Genomic DNA, 21524 nt, shown 5'->3' on the forward strand with positions numbered 1-21524 from the left:
CATCATCCATCTGCTGTCTCAGTGTTTCTTCATCATATGTTTTATTTTCTCTGTTGGGAGAATGCTGTTCTGTTCCACATCTGCTGCTACTAATACTTTCGGGAGACTGGGCTGGCCTGCCGTTTGGGGAGTGCGTGGGAGGAGGTTGGGCTGGGCTGGACGCTCCAGATGGGTGGCGGTGGTTTCGGTCCTGCCTGTTTTGATTTCTCAGGTTTGATTGTTGGCTCTGGAAAGGGGGTTTATTCATGTTCTGCTTAACCCAGGAAGCTGAGGAATGCCTCCTCCATTGTCACCAGAAATGTCTGGCCAGAGATCAGGTGGGGTTGGCTTCCTGAGCTTTAGGTAAAATGAAGCAGCCTGTGTTCCTGCCTCTGCACCAGCAGGCAAACCAGATCTATTAGACCATTTCTCGTTAGGAATCCAGTCAATCTGGTGTTACAAATGAAGGGATAATTACTCACCTATGGCTTTTACTCCTCCAGTGAGCCCCATTCAGATCTCATGGCCTGGAGGCTCGTGACTGTGCAGTGAGTGTTCCCATGTGACACCTTGACAGGTTGATGTGGCAAAAACTTGTTTCTTCTGAGTGTTTCCTGGTCTCACTCGTGGACAGGAGAGGCTGCGTGTGATGTGGCTTTGCTGGGAAATTGGTACCAGTTGCAGAGCTGCCGGGTTGGGCTGTGATGGGTGTGCAGCAGGCGGGCTGGCTCTGGTGAGCAACCCCTGGTGCTGTGACTGACCACAGCTTGCTCCATCTCGAGCCCTTTTCACCTGTACCAAGTAATGTCTCCTCCTGGGTTGGTGCATGTGTCCCTTGGACATCTTTCTCCTTGATGACCTTTTGGTCTTTTCCAAGTGCACACAGTCTGACTGCTCCTGTAAATCTGTCTTGCCACTGGGCAGCCTCTTTCTTCTTCAGATTGGAAAGACTCCTGCTAATGAGGTGACCAGTGCTGAGTTCACTGATTAGAGATTCACAGGATGGCAGTGAAGGACTCATGTCACCCTTTGCAGTGTGCTTGGGGAAGCTCAGTTAGGATGGTCTGTTTCCATAGTTGCATGCAGTCTTTCAAGAGGTCCTGACTCATTCTCTTCACAGAAAATGGAATAAAGCTGTTGACTGCAAAGTCCAGCTTTGTTTCCCGAAATAGAAAGTTATTGCAAATAGAACCTAGAGTGAAGGAGATGGCGGACATCAGGTCTCCTTGCCAGGGCAACTTGTGTGATTTTGGAGGCTCAGTCTCATGGCCTTTTTTCGGCTGGTACGTTGTGAAGTGGCTCTGAACCACTTGCTGGTGGCCACAAGCCTGCTCCTCGTTTTCCACACCTCCAGCAGTGCGCCTTTGCTCCAGGCTGACACAAGTCTGGAGGAATTTGAGCTGGTCTTGATGACTAGCACACACCAAAAAGATGGCTCAAATTGCTGAGAATTAAAACCAAGGACTCATATGTTAAACTCAATACCAAATCCCACATGCGTTAACAGTGGCTTCCTGACCCTGGTCCATCGCTACTGCGGAGGCAGCAATGCTCACCTGGTCTCCGAGGTAAAGTGAAGGCAGCTAGATTTATGCTTCCAAAGTGCTTGGATACGATGAAGTTAATTCTTTTTATGATGTCTTTAGATGGTATGTCTAAACAAAGCTTGAGGGCCTGCACTGTGTGGAGAGGATCAAAAGGAATACACAATAAGAACCAATCCATGAGTAACGATATTCAGGAAATGCAGGACTGCTAAAGCACATTAACTGAGAGTGGCTCGGATGAGGGTTGTGTAAGCAACCTTAATTCTGACACTGCCTCCTTGGGAGCCTGAGCTTGCTACTCCGTTATTCCATTTGTGTAGTTTTTGGTTGTAAAATTATAGTCTTCAGTAAGTGCTCCTGGCCCGTTGTCTCGTCTTTGGAGGAGCCAGCAGGTTGAGTTAGAGGGAAAACAGCAGAAAGCTCCTCTTTCCAGCTCTGATCTCTGCCACCGCTTTGTGTGTGAACATCACATTGTAAATGTACTCCTGGTAAGCAAAAGGCCGGATGGTTGGGCCGGTGCTGGCTTTATCCTGCAGTGACTAACACCACATGGGTGCTGGAGCTTCAGGGAAAGCACAGGACCTCTGGAAATACTGGACAGTGGTTTCCCCACTGTTTCTCTGCTTTGAATGTAAGATCCTCCTAAATGCCTGTATTTTTTTTTATACTTGCTGTGTGTCTTTTCCCACCTCATTTTCAAACAGTGTGCCCAGTAAAGGAGGTCACTTTATACCAGTTGTCCTTTCTTAAGCCAATCATAACTTCATCTTACCATTTCTGAGGGTCTGTTTTGTTTTGTGCCATTCATGCAGGTTCCTAGCCTTATTCCTGCATTGAATAATTTGGGCCTGTTAGCTGCATATAATCCATACTGTTTGAATCACTTTGAGTTTGTGGCTCTGTGGCTTGCAGCAGTATGTACAGTGTGTGTTGGCAGATGACTTAAATACTTCTGAAAGGCTCTGTTTTTCTAGGTCATTCCTATATGAAGCTGATAAAACTGGCTCTGTTTCTGACCTGTGTGTCACTACTGTACTCACAGCTCTTGACTCAAGGTGCCTTTTTACTGAAATCCTGTCTTCTCAAAGCAGTTTTTAGAATCTATTTCAGGAGCCTTCTGTACCCCGGGAATTCTGTTCCCATAGCTCTACTCTCTGTTGGATTTCTTGAAAAGCCCAGGTTGCTATTACAGGTCCAAGCCCTTTTGAAGCACCGCAGTTCTGCTGTCAGCACAAGATGGTGGAGATGGTGCATCTGCAGGGGCTCGGTGGGTGTTCATACCTGCAAAGAGCCCAGGACCTGTCCTGCTTGTCCTCTGGCTGTGTGCACACCGTACGCACAGGAGGAATTTCCATGTGGCTGGCTGCGTGGCTGCTCTTGGCACTGCTGCTCTTTTGAGCTGGCCAGTGGCTCTGAACGCTCGGTGGACACTGGATGGAGGTTGTCTTTGTCTTGCAGGCTGCAGAAGGGACACGAGCGAATGCTCCATCAGTGGGCGAGAGTGTGTTTGGGCAGAGATGGTCCTCACCAGAAGCTGTACACAGCCGTGTTTGGGCAATGACTTTTTGAAATACTGGGAGGAATGAGGGCATCTTCAGGGGAAGGCTCAGGATTGAGCACAGAGGCATAAGCCAGCGAGAAACAGGGCAGCACTGGGGAAAACAGAAAATCAAATGCCTGGGGGAAAGGAAGGGGCTGTGGCTGACTGGTCAGTGCTGGACTCACGGCAAAATTTGTATGATGGCATATCTGCATCTCCCAAGTGAGTGGTGTGGTTGGTGCAGTGAGCCTGGAAGGTGGCGATCGCAGTGGGGTTTGAATGAGAACATGCTGGGCAACCAGAGTGGCAAGGCGGGGACGGGAAAAGGTGTCAAAGGGATGCAGCAGATAGCTCACAGGAGACTTAATCTGCCTTTTACTTATTTTTTTTTCCCCAAAAGTTACCGCAGTTTCACTGGATGATATAGTACACATGCCTGCTTTTACTGGTTACAATTACTTCTGTAAATTCTCCATCAGCCACATTTCTCTGATAAAACTGCGCTGCTGCAATAGTTCCACTGAAACTTTATCCAGATGCCTGGTACCCTGCCTGCATATTCCAGTCAAATAAATTAGTGCAATTAATTTTGGAAAAAGACCTAGCATATAGCTTATAGCTCCTTTGCAGGGAGCTTGCTGAGCAGTAAGGCTCCCTGGAGGGTCTCTTGGAGTCTGATTTTTTTAGCTGTGAGATTTTTGTTGTGCATGGTATAATGGGATAACAGTGGGAGCAATGGATAGAGCTGAAACCACAGGATAAAGCTGGTTATGGGAACTCAGGTGTGAGGACAGACAGCAGTCCCTAATGACATCTGCATCTTGGGGCAAAAGCTGTGATTTTGGGCAGTGTTGGAAAGAGGTGATCCCATGTGTGCTGACCACATCAGCTCTTGAAGAGAAGGAAGGAAAGAGGTCAAATGCAATCAGGGGTGGGTGTAAGGTATGAATGAATGCTTTGTGGTGCAAGGGGTATGGAGAAGGAGATGTGAAGAAGAGTAGGGCATCAGCTGGGCTTTGGCTTTGAGGTCCAAGGGGGATAGCAGAGGGAATTTGTGTTCACGGTGTGCGGCTGGAGCAGGGTTGTATGGTGCTACAACTGGTGGCCCATGGCCACTCTCCTGTGCTGTTCATGGTGCAGCAGGGGGACAGTGAGCAGGGCCCTCCTGTTCCGACCACATTCCTCTTTCTGTACCCGCAGGATGGTTCTCCTTACATGGGGAGGGCCAGTTGAGCAGCAAAGGTCTCTTGGGGGATTTTTTTGGCTCTTTTGGACAGGAATTTGAAAGCTTAATGCAGCCTATTGTGCTGGAAGACTTTGCAGGCAAGCTCTCCATGGCAACTCTCCCTATACACAAAGCACCATATGGCTTTTTCGGAGGGGGAGGGAATGAATAGAGTAGAAAAGTCAACCTTTGTTTATGGTGGTGTTTGTCTTTGCACTCTGACATGGAGCACAGGGAGGTGGAAACATGGGGTGCTGTCTCCTGGGCATGGCTTCTGCTGGCCATGCTACCAGCAAGGGTGCAGGTGACCTCTCAAATGGTCTTTCCTTGCTTTTTACAGTGGAGCTTGCTCTAAAAATAAACACTGCCTGCACAGAGACCCCCTCTTTGGGCTGAGTGCTCTGCAAACAGATGGAGCAATCAGTCTCATGTTTGCCCCTACACCAACAAACACCTGAAGGGCTGGGGAGGCTCTAGGAGCCCTTGGTTTGGGCAAGAGCTCTCCAGGAGGCAGCTGATGTTGGGGAGCTGTTTGTGTGTTGTCTGCCCACGCTTTATACCCCCGCTTCCGAAGGGAACTGGAAGCTTTTACTTAGCTGTAAATCCTCCCTTTTCAAGTCCCTTTGGAAGGAACGAGTGGAATAAATATCTGTGTCTGTAGAAAAGCAGGAAGCTTTTGTGTGTCTGCTTGGAGGGGGAGGAAAGTAAATGATAGAGCAATAAGCAGAAGGAAGCAGCCTGTGTCTGGCTCTGCTGTTTTGGGGGTGCTCTGTGGTTCCCGGGGCTGCCGCAGGGTGCCACCAGCAGCACTGGGGATGGCCCTGCAGGGTGGCGCCGGTGAGGCTGGCCGGGTGCCTGGCTGTACCCAGCAGAGGTGCGAGATCAGGCAGCTGGAAGCACTGGCAACTGCCCAGCACCCAGCTGTTTGGCTGGAGTCCTGCTGCTGCCTGTTTGGGGATGCAGATGTGCTGTGGATGAAGCATTTGTGTTGTGCTGGGGCATGCTCAGAGACTGCGGAGAGTGGAGATGTCACTGTCACCAGGGCTCAGGCTGGGACAGGACCGGGGCATTGTGCCTGCAGCCTGTGTCCTGGGGAGCTCATCTGGCTCTGTGGGGGCTCCCGTGCACATCACAGGCACCTCCCTGGAGGTGGCCGTTGTCTGCATGCTGTGCTCTGTACTCAGCAGGAGACAAGGCTGTCTGTCCCCTCTGTTTTAATTATGTGACAGGGGTTGCCTGCTGGGAGCACTATTTGGTTTTCCCAGAAGTGGGCAAAGGGTCCTCTTGGTGACACCCACTCTCAGGTGATGCCATGGCTTTCCCGCAAGCAGTTCACTCCCCCTGTCCCCTCAGTCCTCCCTGCTGTCAGCAAGGATGCTCACAGATTTTGGAATATGGACAAGGATAAATTATTGGGTAAACTCCTTCCAATTGCAGACTCAGACCCACATGTGGAGCTGAGCAGGTGGGGACAGGGTAACATTTGAGGAGAGGGAGAGCACTGTCTGAAGATACCTCAATACTAAATGCATTTTTTATAGGAGGAGGTGGCGTGAGGCTGCCTGGTCTTGAGCAGTGTGCCCGGGCAGCAGCGTTTCCACGTGCGTCTGGCTGCTCCGCTCAGGGTTACACAGGGGCCCGGCAGCTGGAAGCACAGCTCACAGCAGCGCTGGTGCCGCGAGCGGGGAAAGCAGCGGGAATATTGGAGTCATAAATTGTGAACAAGGACACCTTTCAGCCCATGAAGCCATGACCCTTCCGTGTGCTTACTGTAGAGCACAGCATCATATGCTGGGTTCTGGAAAAGCAATTTGGCTTATTCGTGGTTTTGATTTACAGTCTAACCCTTGGGAGGCCTAGACCTGGGTTAGAGGAGGGATCGTTTCTCAGTGCCACATGCTCAGTTTCTACCACCCCTGTAGGCTGCCAGTACCCATTGGGTCAGTGGCTCCAGTATCTCCTTTATGCGTTTGCATTTAACAGTTACCTCAAAGAGGCACTGAGGAGGGTCTTTGGATGGAAGGGCTGTTGCTGCATGCTCAACTCCTTCCTCTGTCCTGTGCGCTAATCCCTTGACTTTGTACTAGAGGTACAGATCTCTTAACGAAAAATGGCCTTTCTTGATATCTGGAGATAGACCCAAAGCAGGAGTGCTGGCTGTGGCTGTATAGGGAATGTGCCCTTTGAGGGAGGCTGCATACAATCCTGTCTGGGTGGCTGTACCACTCAGTTGTGGCAAAGCATTACATGCCCGTTTGGTCTGGACTCGAGCCTGGGAGCTGTTGGCTGCACTGCCCACCTGCTGCGAAACCACCAGCCTGAAGGACGCGGGGAGCAGACCCGCTTTGTAGCTCTGCTCTCATCATGCTCCAGCAGCCGTGAAAGGAAAGCCCATCCCTCTCCAAATCCAGGTGGCTGCCGAGCTTTCCTAGGAACATTGACATGATGAGTCCCTCTGCCCAGCCAAGTTTATCAACATCAGACAAACCTAGTGCCGCAACGCTTGCAGCTCCAAGGCATGTGGGTTTGAGCCTGCTATTTATTTTAGGACTGCAGCATCTGATCTTGATTTGGTGTTTCCAGCCTGTGATCTAGGTCGTGTGCTGGATCAGGCATTAGCTGTTGCTTGAGGGACCACGGGGAATTTATGCTCCCTTCCTCGGTGGAAGGGCTTGGAGAAATGCTGATCCGCTCTGCTGCAGATGGGCGTTGGGGGTGGGAGGAGTAATATTTCCTTTTTTATTTTTTAAGAAATCTCCTTGAAAATCTCCTATTTTCCTGTCCGACTGTGAGGATGGCTCCTGATGTGGCTGGCCACGGGAGGAGCAGTAGATGATAAAAGCTTCAGTGCAGGCTGCTTTCTCTGCGGTTCCCATGGTAGTTGGCTGTCACACATAGATCTAGCGTATTCCCTGCCCACAGCAGGATTAAAGCCTTCTGGGAGAAGACTAGGAGGATGCAGGAAACGGAGATAGGGAAGAAACCAGGGAAAGGAGCAGAGACCATGGCAGGGTAGGGATGAATGCAGGTGGGAGCCCCATTGGAGCAGCAATGGGCCTCTAGCACCTCTGCCAGCTGCCTTCCAGCCCCGGTGGTGGTGGGATGCCTGGAAGCAGAGGTCCTTTCTGAACGCTGAAGGTACTGGTGCGTGCAAGAGGAAGTCCTTGTCCTTCTACTGTCCTGTCTCTCTTCATTTGAGGGCGCGCGTTTCCTTTTGGTGAAATTTTTTTTTTGTTTTTCTCTGCAGATCCTGACAGCCAGTTGTATGATATGGGATATACCCCTGAGGAGGAATCCCCACCCTGTCCTGATGAGTTTGACGACTTTGTCACGTTTGAGGTGAGTGTAAGCACTGTTAACTCCTGCAAATGTCAGCTGCGTGCAGTGTGAGACTCGAGCATGGAGCGTTTGGCTGGGGGAGAAGAGCATTTGCTGTGATGGGGCTCAGGGATGCTCAACATGTAGTAAAGACAAATCCTTGGATTCTCTGTGGGTAACTGGCCCAGAGAATTTGCACCAAGCATTTGGTGGTGTTTAAGTTAAAATTGTTGTTCAAGCAAAAACCCCCAGCTAGTGCTGTCTTAGAGTGCAGAGTGCCAGAGCATGGTGCCCTCTGAAAGAGACAGGAATCCTTTTTGAGCTGAAACACCAGCAAGGGGGGTAGGGTGCCTGCTGCTTTTGTGTTTGTCTTATTGCTGGAGTTTCTCAGTTTGGAGAACCCGAGCCTGATTTTGAGATGTACCAACCAGGAGCCTAGCGGAGCAGTTGGACGTTAGCACTTGGTGCTGTTGGGCCAGTAAAAGGCAGAGCAGAAGTCAAAAATGCATATATATTTTTTTGTTTGTTTCTCTCTGTTCTAGGGCTTATCTGACATCTATTGTTTCTGTTTTGGGGTTTTTTTGGTGTGTGTGTGTGTTTGTTTCCTTTTATTAAAGTTGTGGCCTCCATCCCTCCCTTCCTTTCTGTATTCCTTAGCACAGGAGCACACTGGACTAGCATCCCATATCTGCTCTCCCCAGCTAGAAAGGAGGCTGCAGCCACAGTGACCCATTGTCTGAATAGCTTCCTTCTGCTTCTTCTTTTCCAAACTTTCCTCTTCAGTCTTTTGACTCTGATGTCTTGGTACTGTGGATGTTTTTATCACACAAGTTGTCACCTGCAAAGAGACTCCCAGCCTCCTTTATATTCGCATGCAAATATACATGTCTTTGCTTTGTATAGTCTGTAATATGTTATTTTGACTGTGTGACTTCTTGATAAAAGGCTCAAGCTGTTCTTTTGAGTTTTATAATGATAAACTGGGTATTGGGCAACTGGTCTTCCCCATGTTAGCGAGAAGCACAGGTCCATCACTTGAGATGGCTTGAAGCTCTCACTTTGGCAACTCATGCCTGACAATCAACCAGGTCATCATCCCACTTCCCCACCAGGCACAGGTTTCCTCTTGAGCCAGTTCCCTGGCTCCTGCTCTTGATCAAGTCAACAGAATCGCACTGTCATCTGAGAAAGTCCCTTATTCCCTTAGGACTGCTCAGACAGACACAGCCTTAAGCAGTTGTGATCCTGGGTTCCTCCCCCAGAAGGCTTTCAAGGGCTTGCTGAGTATTAGATTATTTTACCTTTTTGAAAGACAATTACAAAAGCCAGTTATAGCTGGATAGAGTGGGGACAGGAGGGCAGGAAAGGAGATGGGTTTTGTATTATTTTTCTGCTGGACGGAATGGTTTAGAGGTGTGACAGTCTGTGTCGCAGTGCTTGTGCAGGCAAGGGCTTTTGCTTTTTGCTTCTTAGACCTGCGTCAAGGGACTATCTTCTGAGATTCAGAGCAGGGATGTTTTCTAAGGGCTAATTTAGCATAGATGAGCTCTGTCAGTGCTGCAAGCTATTCTGGGCAGGAATACCAACAAGGCGGGTGTGTGCCCTGCTGGGATGAAATACTTCTGCTGCTGGGCCATCGTTCCCTTCAAACAAGAAGGTGACCCAAAGGAAAAAGGTGATGAATTCTGAAATCTCCTTTTCAGAAAGATGTAAATGGATTCTTATACTGAATTCAGGGTAATCATCTAAAGATCAGAGCTCTGGCAGTATCTATGTTTAATATGCTGGGTAAGAATTACCCTTGTTGTCTTGGATACATGATTCAAAATAATTTCCAGCCTGCAAGGATTTTGTAGAGGGTCCTCAAATGAGAACATGATTGAGAAATATCGTTCGGTGTTGTGAGTATAAAAATAAATTGGTGTCTTGGGGCGTGTGGTTTTTTGTTCTCGTTCAGCTGAGCAGTGAGCTCCCAACGTGCATTTTATTCCCCATGTCCTGTAGTGCTATACCTTGGAAAGCTTGAGCTGTTTTAGGTAGCGGGGAGGAGAGAAGCCACTGTACGAAGCAGCCTGCTGGGAGCAGCAAATGAGTGATTTTCACCAGAGCACACGGTGCAGCCCTTACCTGGCAGAGCTGTCTGCTGGCGGGGGCTCTGCCAGGTCCTTCTCCCTCAGGTGCAGCAGGAGCTGCTCTGGAAATGGTAAGATGGAAAACAGAATAAATGACCTTTCCAAATGTATATTCCACCTTGCTTGGATTCACCTGGAAGAGAGGAGGGGAGAAAAAAGAACACCCTTCCAAAAGTAGAGGTTTTGCCTTTCCTCTGAGCAGACCTCCCACACCACCAAAAACCAGTTTGTATTCTGAGATGTCTCTGGTTCAGACCTGGGAAGATGGTGCACAGCGAGCACACAGCTCTAAAACTTGCTGCTACGTGGGACCACCAGGCAGCTAAACAGCTTCTGTAACACGACTGCTTCTTTCTCGGCCCCCAAAATGCAGCTGCTGGACTTCAGACAAGAGGTGAGCCCCTCTTGCTTTGGCAGGGCTGTGGGGTGAGGGAGCACAGCTAGCTTTTCACCTCTCGTGTCACATCAGAAGATGTTTGAAAGGTGAGCTGAACGAAGGGTGTAGCATTTACTGGGCCGGGGTGCTGAGGGCCATCGTGGTTGCTGGCTCTTGTCCCCCTTCAACAGCACAAAATCGCAGTAGCTTGAGTGCTTGGCTCTTACAAGTGTTGGGGCCTTGACAGAGAGCTTTTCTCCTAAATGTTTGTTCAAACAAGTGTAAACAAGTGATTTAAGCAGTTTAAATGAAAATGTCTTCTCTTTGTTAATAAGGTTGCTCTCTTCTTGGTGACTCATCTCCTCTTCTGGTGCCTGTCATCAGAGAGAGCTGAACATCTGCTGAAAACCCCGAGTACGCAGCACTGGTGTCTTTCAGCGAGTGTTTGCTCTGCAGACTGAAGAATCAACACATGCATCTTCTAGTAAAGGCATAAAAGCCTCCCAGAGGGGGCAAGGTCTGAATTTTGATGCTTCACGCAGGGACCTTTGTAATGTTGGATACTTCCACAATTCAGCCACTGGTGTGGCTCCTGATGTGGTGCGGAGCTCTTGGCTCTTGTTGCACCTTGCCAGGTCTGTCCAGCAGACAGGTCTACCTCTTAAACTGTTTTCAAAGAGGATTTCTGGTTGCGAGGCTCTGCTGAGACAGCAGCTCACAGAGGTTTGGAAATGCTGGAGCCTGGGTTCATACAGCCATGTGGCTTCTTGTGCACCCAGCTGTGCTTGCAGGGGGCTCACCACGATCCCTAGAGCTTCGCTGTCAGGAGTGCAAGAGGAATCTCATCCCTGTCCGCCCGCCCCAGAGCAGGGAGAGCATCACCTTGCTGTGGTTACCCACCTGCCTGCAGCCCCAGGGACTGTGTTTCTCCCGGCCCGGGGTGGACGTGTGATGGTTGCAGGGTGGGTGGTGACAAGCTTACTGCTTTTTATTTATGCAGGGAAACATCACTGATAAATAATGACAATGGTTTTGCCTACCCTGCTTTGTAAAAGCTATATAAAGGGACCCTTGAGTGTGTCTGTCCAGACACCTGAGTCCTTGCCTGTTTTCCCCCAGGCTGGGCTAGTATAGCTTTGCTGGTGACTAACTAGAAGGTAGGAGTTCTCCTTGCCTCCCCTGCAGGCTCCTGTGAAGCTCGTGACTCAGTTCTGAGGTACACCGGCTTGTTTGCAATGCCTTGCAGTGGGGAAGGGGGTGAAGGTGAATTTGGACTTAGCTTTATTGGTGCCCCCTGTGCCTTGCCCTAGGACAAGGGCTCTCTGTCCCCTCTGCCCTGGCTCCTGGGGGCAAATGAGCGTGTTTGAACAATGCAGAGCAAGAAGGCTGACTCTCAAAATGAAAGCAAGCCACAAAAATGTGGTGTGCTGCCAGAGTTAGGCTGGGATTGCCATGGAGATGTGTAACCTTCGTTGGGCTGGAGGAGAGGTAGAGCCGGTGCAAGGCTGTGCTCTGTAAGGACTGACAAAGAGCACAGTAAATAGCACAAATCCTGATTTTATCCCTGGGAACTCATGCTTTGGGCCAGCAAGGTCATAGGAAGGCCCTTTTTAAGATCTGCAAAGCAGGGCAGCCGAAACTGCTGCGGGTGAGAGGTGCAGTGCTGCCCGCCTTGTGCGGGGCTGTTGCCATCTGCTGGGCGGCTGCCGTGGCTCCTCAACAGCAGCCAGGAAGGTGCTTCGTGCTGAGCTGCGGCAGCTGCGAGAGGAGTGGTTTGCGTTCTCGGGACAGCGGCACTAACCAGGCACACAGCGATGCTCCCCGGGCATGCACGGGGGCGCCCTGCAAGCCTTACCTCCCCCAGGCATGTCCCCTTTAGCTGAATGTTCTGTAGCAAGTTGTACAGCACAGTAGGAGTCGATCTAGGGAGTAAAATGGTCCTTGGTGAGGTCCCACATCTAGTTTTCTGAATTTTGGGAGGAGGGAATATTCCTGGCTTTTTCCAGACTACCTGTCTGCAGGTGTAGCTGGCAGCTGCTGAAAGAACTGTTGCCTCTGTTAAAGCTGGAATTTCTTTCATGTGGAGCAATTGAATTTAATGCTGCTTGAAAGGCAAAAGTCAGAGTGAGGCAATTTAAATCCGCCTTGCTGGATTTTTCCAGCTCCTCCAACTTTCTGCGAAGGGGACTGAAGATGTGTAGGATTCCAGCTGTGCACTGGTAATGCAGAAGCTGTTGCTGAGAGTATGTGGTGTCCCACAACTCGGGTGTGCAGGAGCCATACCCTGGGGGCAGCAGCTATTGTTTCTCATGGCTTATGTTTTGCAACGAGCTCATGTGGGGTGGTTGCACCAGTCTGCCGTAGACTCACTGTCTCTACTCCTGGTAGCCCAGTGGACCTTCCGAGTCCCCCTTTCTCGTTAGACTCCTCTGGAAGTTATTTGTCTTCCCTGAAGGCAGAGGGAGCTGTGCCACCTGAGCAGAGAGAGGCATTTGGAGTACATGTTTTCTGCCTTGGCAGTGGACCTGCTTTGTGATCCTTAGCAGTTTAGTGAGGTTTTTCCTCCTCTGCCTCTCCATACCACTGTTACCAGCAGGTGCGTGTCTGGTAGAGGCCAGCTGGTCTGAAAAGACAAGGTTAGGCTTTGCAGCCTTCAAAGGCAACCTGCCTTTAAGCTGAGCTGCCTGAGGGGCTCATGGCACTGGGGCAGACCTGGGGTTCAGCTCTCCAGCTCTGCCAGGGCCTCTGGGGACTGTTCCCCAGTCACCCTAATGCAGGTCTGAAGGTCTGCAGTCCTTTGCACGCCGGCCCTGCTGTCCCACTGCGATGGGGATGGGAAGACTGCAGCTCTCCAGCCCTCGGCTCAGGCTTTCCTTACCAGTGCCATTCCCATGACTGGAAGGACTGTCTGCAACAGGCATCTCTGCACAGTGTTGACCCAAAAACATCGTCGTGTCCAAACAAAAGAAAATCACAAATCCCTCTCCAAGTCGCCTGCTGGAACTGGGGTTAATTTTGTCATCAACGGCTACTGCACTAAAAATCTCATGGGTGGCCAGCACTACAGGGCTATGAAATGTGATGGATGCAGTTTTAAATCTGTTCATCTGTCTCCTGGGGAAGCACATGGAGCCCTGAGCTCCCCTCTGTCCCCAAAGCCTTTCTGTTCCCCAGCACTGAGAGGCGAATGGAGCTGCCCATCCTGTTCACACATGTGGAACATGCTTTTCATAGCAAACAAGTGAACAGTCTGTGTTATCTTTGTATGTATTAGACACAAGAAAATACAATAATTAAGTTGCTAAAATTGCTGGACTAACTCCAAAATCAGTCTGTCGTGACAACTTTGTAACAAGAAGCCTGAAAAATACCAAGGAAATTCATATATTCTATTGGCTCAGTACTGTTTAGAGGAAAGGACTGGAATGTAAATCGGGCACAAACGTCCCTGAAGGGAGGACTGTAGTTCGGGGTTATGGTGAGAAATTTCTTTGCTGGTCAGAAAACATCGTGTTTGGAGTGTTTGCCTTGTGCAAGATCGGTTGGAAGGAGTTTGGAAGAACAAAGACCTTGAAGCCTTATCTTGAGCTGTGAGTGTGGGACTGAGAAACGTGGGAGCTGCGCGGCGGCTCAGTGGGCAGGGTGGCAGTGGCATTGGGAGGCTGCGAGCAGGATGAGCAGCCTTGGAAGGAAATGTGAGTTTGAAAAGTAAAGCTGGTGGTGGTTGGGCTTTCCTAATTGTCTTTACCGTAGGGGTGTCTCACTTTGGGCTCCTTGCAGTGGTGCTGGACCTTCCCTGAGGTCTTGCAGCACGCACAGAGAAGCTGTGAGAGAAAAAAGGGCTGCAACCTGCTTGTTGAGTAGCATATCCGGACAGAGCCAGGAAGAGAGCTCGGGTTAAAGCATAACTCCCCGTCTGCCCTGCTTGTTACCAGAAGTCCTTGCTTTTTTTGGACTCAGCACAGGAGGTCAACTGGTTATCAAGGTTGTCAGTGTTGCTGAGTAGTAGATTCTGCTTGGGGCACTGTGCTTCAGGAAGGATGTGGCCCAGAGCGAAGCAAGGGTAAGCCAGAGAAAATGAGAAAATGTGATTTGTGAAGGTAATGGAATGAAACAAGTTTGTTTATGCTAGGCAGGCATGACTGAGGGAGACTGAGGTTTGAAGAATGTGAAGTTTCTGTAGAGAGGAAATAGGAAAACAGACAAAACCCTCACAACGTCTGGGTTTGAGCAGTGCATTGCAGGCTGTGTACTGCCAAGGACTTTGTACGTGGGTCAGGGAGGACCCTGTGGATGCTGTGGATGGGGTGACCCCGTGGATGCTGTGGATGGGGTCTCCCTGCGGCGCTGGCTCTGCCGGGGCTCTTGCATCTGCAGACAGGAGCTTCTGGGTAAGGGAGATGCGAAGCTGGGGCAAAGGAGGGATCGATGTGTTTGTAAACCTGGTTGTCATCAATGACTGAAGCTCCAGGCTTTTTTTGAGGGCAGCGTTGTCATTGCACATGGTAAATTGCCATCTGACTCACCCAAACGGTGACTGCGATTGCTTATCAGTAGCAAAGCGCTCCTGATCTCCTAGCAAGCAAAGCAAGCTTTATTTGTTTTTCTATTTGTGACTATAAGGAAGGAATTTGTCATTTAGTGCTTAAACATTCACCAGAAATATCAGGAAGGATGAGGTAAGCCCCAGCAGCCTCTATAGGTTGTCTTCAAAATCCACCTTTTTAGTTGGTGACGGTTTCGTGGGAGAAGGCGCACGCACCTGGAGCGGGGCTGGCCCTGGTGTGGGGCTCGAAGACGTGCTTTTATTTTGGTGCTCGCGTAACCGGCAGGGCTGTGGTCACACGGCAGAGCAGTGCACATTAGCTCGTCTCTCCTTATCGCCGAGGTGGGAACAAAAGGCTCTGTGTTCGGGACGGAGCCGGTAAGCCTTGCATCCGGCGGCTCCTGGACTTTGCTTCCCTCCTGCCTCGCAGAAGCAGCTGGCAGCTCCTGGTGGTTCGTGCTCCTGGAGCCGGGTTGGACGTGGGCGAGGAGGCGATGTGTCCGCAGGTGGGTTTGGAGTGCTAACGCAGCATGAGGAGGGTTGGGTTCCTAGAGCGACACAGGTTTCCAGCCCTGGGACCACTCTCAGCCCTGGAGGTGCCAGGAAAAGGCAGGTTGAACGTGTGCCCAACTCAGCCTCTTGCTGTTCTCTTAAGAATTGGTTGGTGTGTGCAGTGTCTTCAGGAACAGTCTTTCCTCGCTGTAGTCTGTGGGGTGTGTGCATACGATGTAGTCCTCCCTGCCTGAGTCTCTTGGGGGAGCTGGACCAGGAGGGACGGTGGCTGCAGGCTTTTGGGGTGCTGAGGACAGCCTCCCAAATATGGGGTCTTGTGGGTTGTTCTTTGGTTTTGGCGCTCTTTTTTTTTTGTTGATTGGGTTTGGGTTGGTTTTTGTTTTGTTGTTGTTTGTTTGGCTGGGGGATTTTTTTGTTTGGTTGGTAGGGTGGTTTTTTTTTTGTTGTTTTTTGTTTTTTTTGGTGGTGGTGGTGTTTTGTGTGTGTGTGTGTGTGTGTGTGTGTGTTCGGTGTTGCGTTGTTTGTTTTTCTCTTCAGTAGGTGTTTTCAGTTTGCTCTCACAGTTGCAGTATGATTCTCTTGCCCAGCCTCAAGGGATATTACCAAGCATAGCAGCCTTAAAACCCAATTTCAGGGGCTGTATTGTGAAAGAGGAGCAGTTGCCTTTGCCGTAGGCTGAATGTGGGCTCCCTGGCTTCTTTGAAAAGCGAACATTGCCCAAATATGCAGGAAGAGGCAAATATTATGGCCAAGAGGTCAGTGCCGTGCTGGTGGTGGCAACCTCCAGTGTGGGATCGCTCATTGGCATGATGGTTTCTGGCTGCCAGCATTCAGAGGCTGAGCTGCCTTGGGGTATTTGAGGGGCTGGTTGTATTAGCGTAGGCTCCAGTGGGCCTATATACAGCTCACCTCCCTTCTCCCCAGCTTTAAACTGATTTAAAGCCAGTTTAAGCCCAGGTTGCCTGCTGTGAGGCTGGGCAGACGTGTGTCCTTGGCAGCACCATTAGCTATGGGGCTGCTCTTCACCTCTGCTCCTTTCAGAGGAGCCTGTCCCGCAGCCACGGGTCTCTGGGTGTTCCTTGGGTCAGCTGCAGACAGGGCAGTGTTCCCAGCCTGGCCCTGGCCCCAGCCAGCAGGCGAGGGTGTCCTTGGCGGGTGGTTTTTGTAGCTGGTGTGTCTCCCCCGTCTGTCCTGTGTGCAGTCAGAGCTGGTATTCATCACAAATAGACTCACAGCTGCTGGGATAAGAGTTGTTTTGCCTTTTTCTCTCTGCCCCCACTTCCCCTCCCACTTCTGAGTGCTTGTGGCCAAGGGCAGCAGAGCTCTGGGGTGCTGGGACAGTTCTGGGGACGAGCAGGGGACCAGCCCTGCAGAAAAGGCCTGGGAGGAACTTTCCTGGGAGCCAGACTTTGCTCTTCTCTGCAGGGCAGCTCCTGTCGATCACAGATCAAAGCTCAACTTGTCACTGCTCAGACCTGGCAGGTGACTCCCAATAGTCTTGTTTCCTCTCCTTGTACTCAAATGGCTCTTTTTTAATCAGTGTGGTTTTTACAGCGCTTTTACAAAATTTAATCAAATGGTCTTTACTCAAATGTGCAATTAAATGCCTGGAACAGATGAGCTGCTGCTAGAGAAGTCTCCTAGAGGTGCTTCATCATCTCACCCGTTTTATCAGGGCACATTACGTCACCCTGATGCAGATTTCATCCATTTATTTCCTTTTGGAAGCAGGAGGGCTCACTGCTGGGCTTTCAGATCCCCGGCGTTTTGCCAAACACCTCTCAGTGGTCCAAGGTGTGCCTGAGTGACCAACGGCAATATTGTCATTGCTGGGGCAAACACGGGGGAAATACCTCCCGGGGGTCTCGGGGTCAGGGCTGGGAGCTGCAGTTGAACCGTGACCCTGTGTCAGCTCAGGGGCTCTGTGTGTGTGTCCCTGTTTTGAGGTCTGACATCTACCTGAAATGTCTAAGGGTGTCTTTGATTTGATAAAAGCTTAAAATACACTGACACTGGTGACACAGGCCTGTTCTGAACATGGTGGGGACATTCCTGGCAAGTCCCTAGACACTTGCAGCCTGACTGTCCCAAGCTGATGGCTGGCTCTAAGTCTATTGTGGGGTTTTTTTAATCTGGAAAAAGTGTTTATTTTCTGCCAGCTCACAGAAGGGCAAACCTGGCTGCACAAGAGCTGTGGCAGGGAGGTTTAAAGGGTCAGTGCACAAACCAGCTGCTTGTGAGGCCACCAAAAAGCTTTCTGCAACCCGTGGCTGCACCTTTGCCCAGGACACAGGGGCTTGGTTTTGCTTTGCTGCATCAGGCGTTTGGTAATAGCTTACCTATGTCCCTTTGGCTTCCCCATCTCCTTCCTGCATCTTCCCTTGAGGTTTAGTTACTTAATCTATGATCAAATGTAAAGCCAAGTTCTCCATGCTTATGCACAGGGGAAGGACTTTGTTTACAGCTTCAACTGCCTCTTAATTCATTGACCATGTAGTTGAATTTTAATAGGACTCTTGTGTTTGAAATGTCATCTAGGCTAATATTACAAGGTAAAAACTTTTCTCCTTTGCGAAATACGAAGAAAGTTTGCAAATTGTGTTGCAGGTCATCTTTAAAAAGAAATCAATAAATCACTGCACATCCTCAGTGTGGCAGAAGGAGGACGGTTAATGTGCTGCTCTGATGGGTACTTCTAGCTGTAAAGGCTTGGTCTGTTATTCAGCCTGTCCGTACTGGTATTTCCCATCAACAGGATGTTCTGTAACCATTTTATTAGATAAATTGCCTAACCGGGGCACTTGGATGTTCTAATGCCGTGAGCTGTTCAGCTCCTGGTTGTGCTTCATGTTGAGAGGGCCAGCAATGGTAACCACAATAGGGTGGTTTTTAATAATTTCCTTGTGGGTTGGGGTTCTTTGGTTTAGTGGGGTTTTTTTTGGTGTGTGGCATGTTTGGGGTTTTTTTGTTTTGTTTCTTTGGAATACTTGTCTTTACTTTGTGCTTGTTATCAAAGTCCAATGTATGCTTAAATTCAAGCTTTTCCAGTGGGAATGGGTTTTTTTTTTGTTTGTTTGTTTGATTTTTTTAAAACCTGCAGCATTTACTTTGGAGTCTGCAAGCAATGTTATTTCTAGTTTGGCATTAAATCCTTCTTCAGACTGGCAAAAAGTATCCCTTTGAAACACGTGGGGACAGCTGCAGATGTGGACGACTGCTCTCCTTTCTTGGCCTTCTGTGCTGCACTGAGTTCCCATTGCTCCCACCCACCATTCTAGCACAAAGCATCATCCATCGCTGCTGCAAGTGCTGGGGCTGCGCAGTGCGAGTTGAAGATGGGTTTTATCCCGCAAAGCAAAATATAACCAGTGTTACAACACAGCTTTGATACGCTGGAGCCTGGCTTCTCCTAAACTTGGTGTCTTCTACAAATAGCTTGGAAAAGCGCTGGAATTGCCTGAGCACACTGTCCCTTGGAGGCTGGGGAGCTGCCGGCTCCTCTTGGGGACTGTGCCGTGGACTCACGTGTCTGCGAGCCGGCCAGCAGACCCCGTCTCCACTCCCAAATCCCCCTCGTCCTCCTTCTGCTTGAGCATTAGGAGCCTGAACAGCATTTCTAGAAAGTGCCACATAAATCCAATAAAGCACTTAAGCAAGTCCCCAGCTTTAGGTATATAAGTAGTCTTGCTGGATTTATGCTTTTTAAAGTGGGTGGGAGTTTTAGGAGGCTTTTGTTTTTCTCTCGAAGGCCAGTGAAAAGCCACCTTCTCCCATGCTTGGTATGACGTTCACTGCAGCAGCCTCTCCTCTGTTAGATTCAACATGACGTGAACAGACCCGTCTTTTCCTGGTGTTGACGTTAGACTCTAGTTTTATGTAGGTTTATGTCATGTTTAACTTCAGGGTGGTGTCCTAGAGAGATGCTGGTGTCCATAGGTCAGCATGGGGCTGTGAAAGCTGAGCCAGCCTTACAGGAGGAGCTCCTGTCTGTCTGTCTGTCTCATCCATCACCCAGCTGAGTGTGCTCAGGTGGCACAGGAGCTGACGAGAGCACTCGGCAGGGAGCAAAGCCAGGGCATTGACTTGGACACTTTGCTTTGCTCCTTAAATGTCCGTGTAACATGGGAATCACTGTTGAATTATTCTCCCTCCGTCCCTTTGAGGTTTTCACAGCAGCTGTACAGGTTGTTGCTGTCACTCTTTGGCCTCCCGCGTGTTGAGGCAGCCTGGGAATTTGTAGGTAAAACAAAATTGGGTGTCGGTTGTGTTTTGAGCTGCAGTTGTTCTTTGGGCTGCAGAGTATTTACCCAAGAGAGGAGAATCAGACTGGCAAGATCAGTGTTTGCAAAGTCAAGGCAGCAGAATGTCAGTGGGACATTTGTCTCTCTTGGTCTGGTGCTCTCCTGCTGTACAAATCCAGCACGTGCCCTAAAAGCTGCTCTTCTAGCAGAGGGCACCTGCAGCAGGACTCTTCCATCCTGCCATGCACACACCCTGCTTTGAATAACAGCTCTAATGCAGCTTTCCATTCTGCTGCCACAAGGACAGTGTGTGTGTTTTCTTTCTAGCTGCCTGAACACGGGGCTTTGAGAAATCTCATTTTCTTGAAAATCCTTGGAAAAAGCACTGAAAGCTGCTCTGCATGCTCTCTGACAGAGGAAGAGAGTTTTGCTTCAATGCTGGTGCCTGCATTCAAAATGCTGCCGGTGCTTTGCCCTGCTACTGTGCTAGAGGGGCTGCAGCCAGTCCCGGAGCAAGTTTGATCCTGTTGGGTGAACTTCAGATGGAGCAAATGGCTTTTCATGAGCATCTTTTTCTTTTGAGGCCAGGCAGGAGGGCTCCCGCCCCTCTGCTCGACACCTCCAGTGACCGGGGATCAGCTGGAGCTCAGCACCAGTGGTGACAGATCCCACCATGATTGCGATCCCAGAGCCAGAGACTATTGGATTTGTTCTGAGGTGTGCAGGGGGTATGCCATCAATGCTGGGAAATGAGCTGGCACTTTGATGGGTATCAAGAGATTCTGCTTGAGCAAGGTGTTTCTTCTAGTGCTCCCACAGCTCTCCTTCGAACAGGGGATGGCTCTGGGCTCAGCACCATGCGTGTCCCGGGAGGAACACCCTGCCCACACGTACGAGCCAAAGGGCAGGACCAGCCACCCGCCCGAGGGGCAGAATTGGGAGGAAAACCCAGTTCCTCATGCTCATAGTGTAGTGTCTTAAAAACCAAATCGTGCTGCTTTCCTAGAGCCTGCTGCAGGTAGCGGATCTGGGGAAGTGGTGCAAAATATTCAAGGTGCTTTTCCAGCAGAAGTGCGGTGGTTTGGGTGTCCTGCTGATGCAGTCCCTGCAGGTTAAATGCTGTAATGAAGATTTATAAACTAGCTTATTTTCTGTTGAGGATGGAGGGTGCCCTGGTATTACTAGAGGGGGTCAAAAAGTGCTTTAAGGGCCAGTTTTGAGTGGTGCTTTTTCAGATGAATAATGTGTCCTCTTAAAATGGAGTGAGTGAAAGCAACGGTGGTAGGAACTGCTGAGTAAGCAGTGGGTAATCCCTCCTGGACTCGACAAATCCATACTTGCTCACAACAAAATCTCCCTCCAACTCTTATTTAGTGCATATTTCCGTAATCTGCTTTCCAAATGCTGCTGTTGTGAAGCATGCGTGGCCCAAAGGCCACGGGGCACCCCAGGGGGTGTTCAGTCTTTGGTCCTGGAGACAGAGCAGCACCTGGATGTGGGGTGCAGCTCACGCTGCTTTTAGCAGGTTAGATTGCTGTGCTTAGAAATACAAGACAGCAGTAATGAGCTGCCCATGCGTGTTTTGTCCTGTTCTGCAATTAAATGGCACAGCTATACTATCTTATTTTGTTTCCCTCGTGTTTTTTTTAACAGGCAAATGAGGTGACTGACAGTGCTTACATGGGCTCAGAGAGCACATACAGCGAGTGCGAAACCTTCACAGATGAAGACACCAGCACACTAGTACATCACGAGATGCACGACGAAGTAGAAACAGACAGTGCCATCGACTCCACCGTGCACTCGGAGTTCACCGACCCCATCGAGGAGCCGGAGCATGGGTGAGTGGGAAGGGTGAGGAGCAAAACTCACCATGCAGGGCAGGAGACTCCGGCAAACTGGGAGCAGACAAGAACTGAGGGAGATGCAGCCTGAGGATTTAAAACAAAGTGGGCTGAGTCTGTCTTGCTGAAACTGGTTGGCTTGTTCTTTGTCTTTGTAACTTTGTCCAAGACCAAAATAGCTCTTCTTTGAGAATAATGATAATAATTAGACCGCACCATGTGTAGGCTGTTTTGGAGCTCTGCTGGGCAATCTCTTTGACTTA

General features: G+C 49.9%; 1 protein-coding gene across 7 annotated transcripts in view; it reads left to right on the forward strand.

The window, feature by feature from the left end:
* The window catches only part of RAB11FIP3 (RAB11 family interacting protein 3), a 74556-nt gene that overhangs the window by 28973 nt on the left and 24059 nt on the right, over nt 1-21524 (forward strand). For 3 of the 7 annotated variants that reach the window (XM_065850461.2, XM_071815379.1, XM_065850462.2), the window contains exons 3-4: nt 7539-7630; nt 21071-21258. In XM_065850461.2, the coding sequence (XP_065706533.2) occupies nt 7539-7630; nt 21071-21258 (280 nt within the window). Of the gene's footprint in view, nt 1-7538; nt 7631-14111; nt 14218-14311; nt 14509-15093; nt 15170-21070; nt 21259-21524 lie in introns of those variants that run through there. The other 4 variants (XM_071815383.1, XM_071815382.1, XM_071815381.1 and 1 more) reach the window with 4 other exon arrangements.

Source organism: Patagioenas fasciata, chromosome 15 (genome assembly GCF_037038585.1).
Source record: "Patagioenas fasciata isolate bPatFas1 chromosome 15, bPatFas1.hap1, whole genome shotgun sequence".
Classification (NCBI taxonomy): domain Eukaryota; kingdom Metazoa; phylum Chordata; class Aves; order Columbiformes; family Columbidae; genus Patagioenas; species Patagioenas fasciata.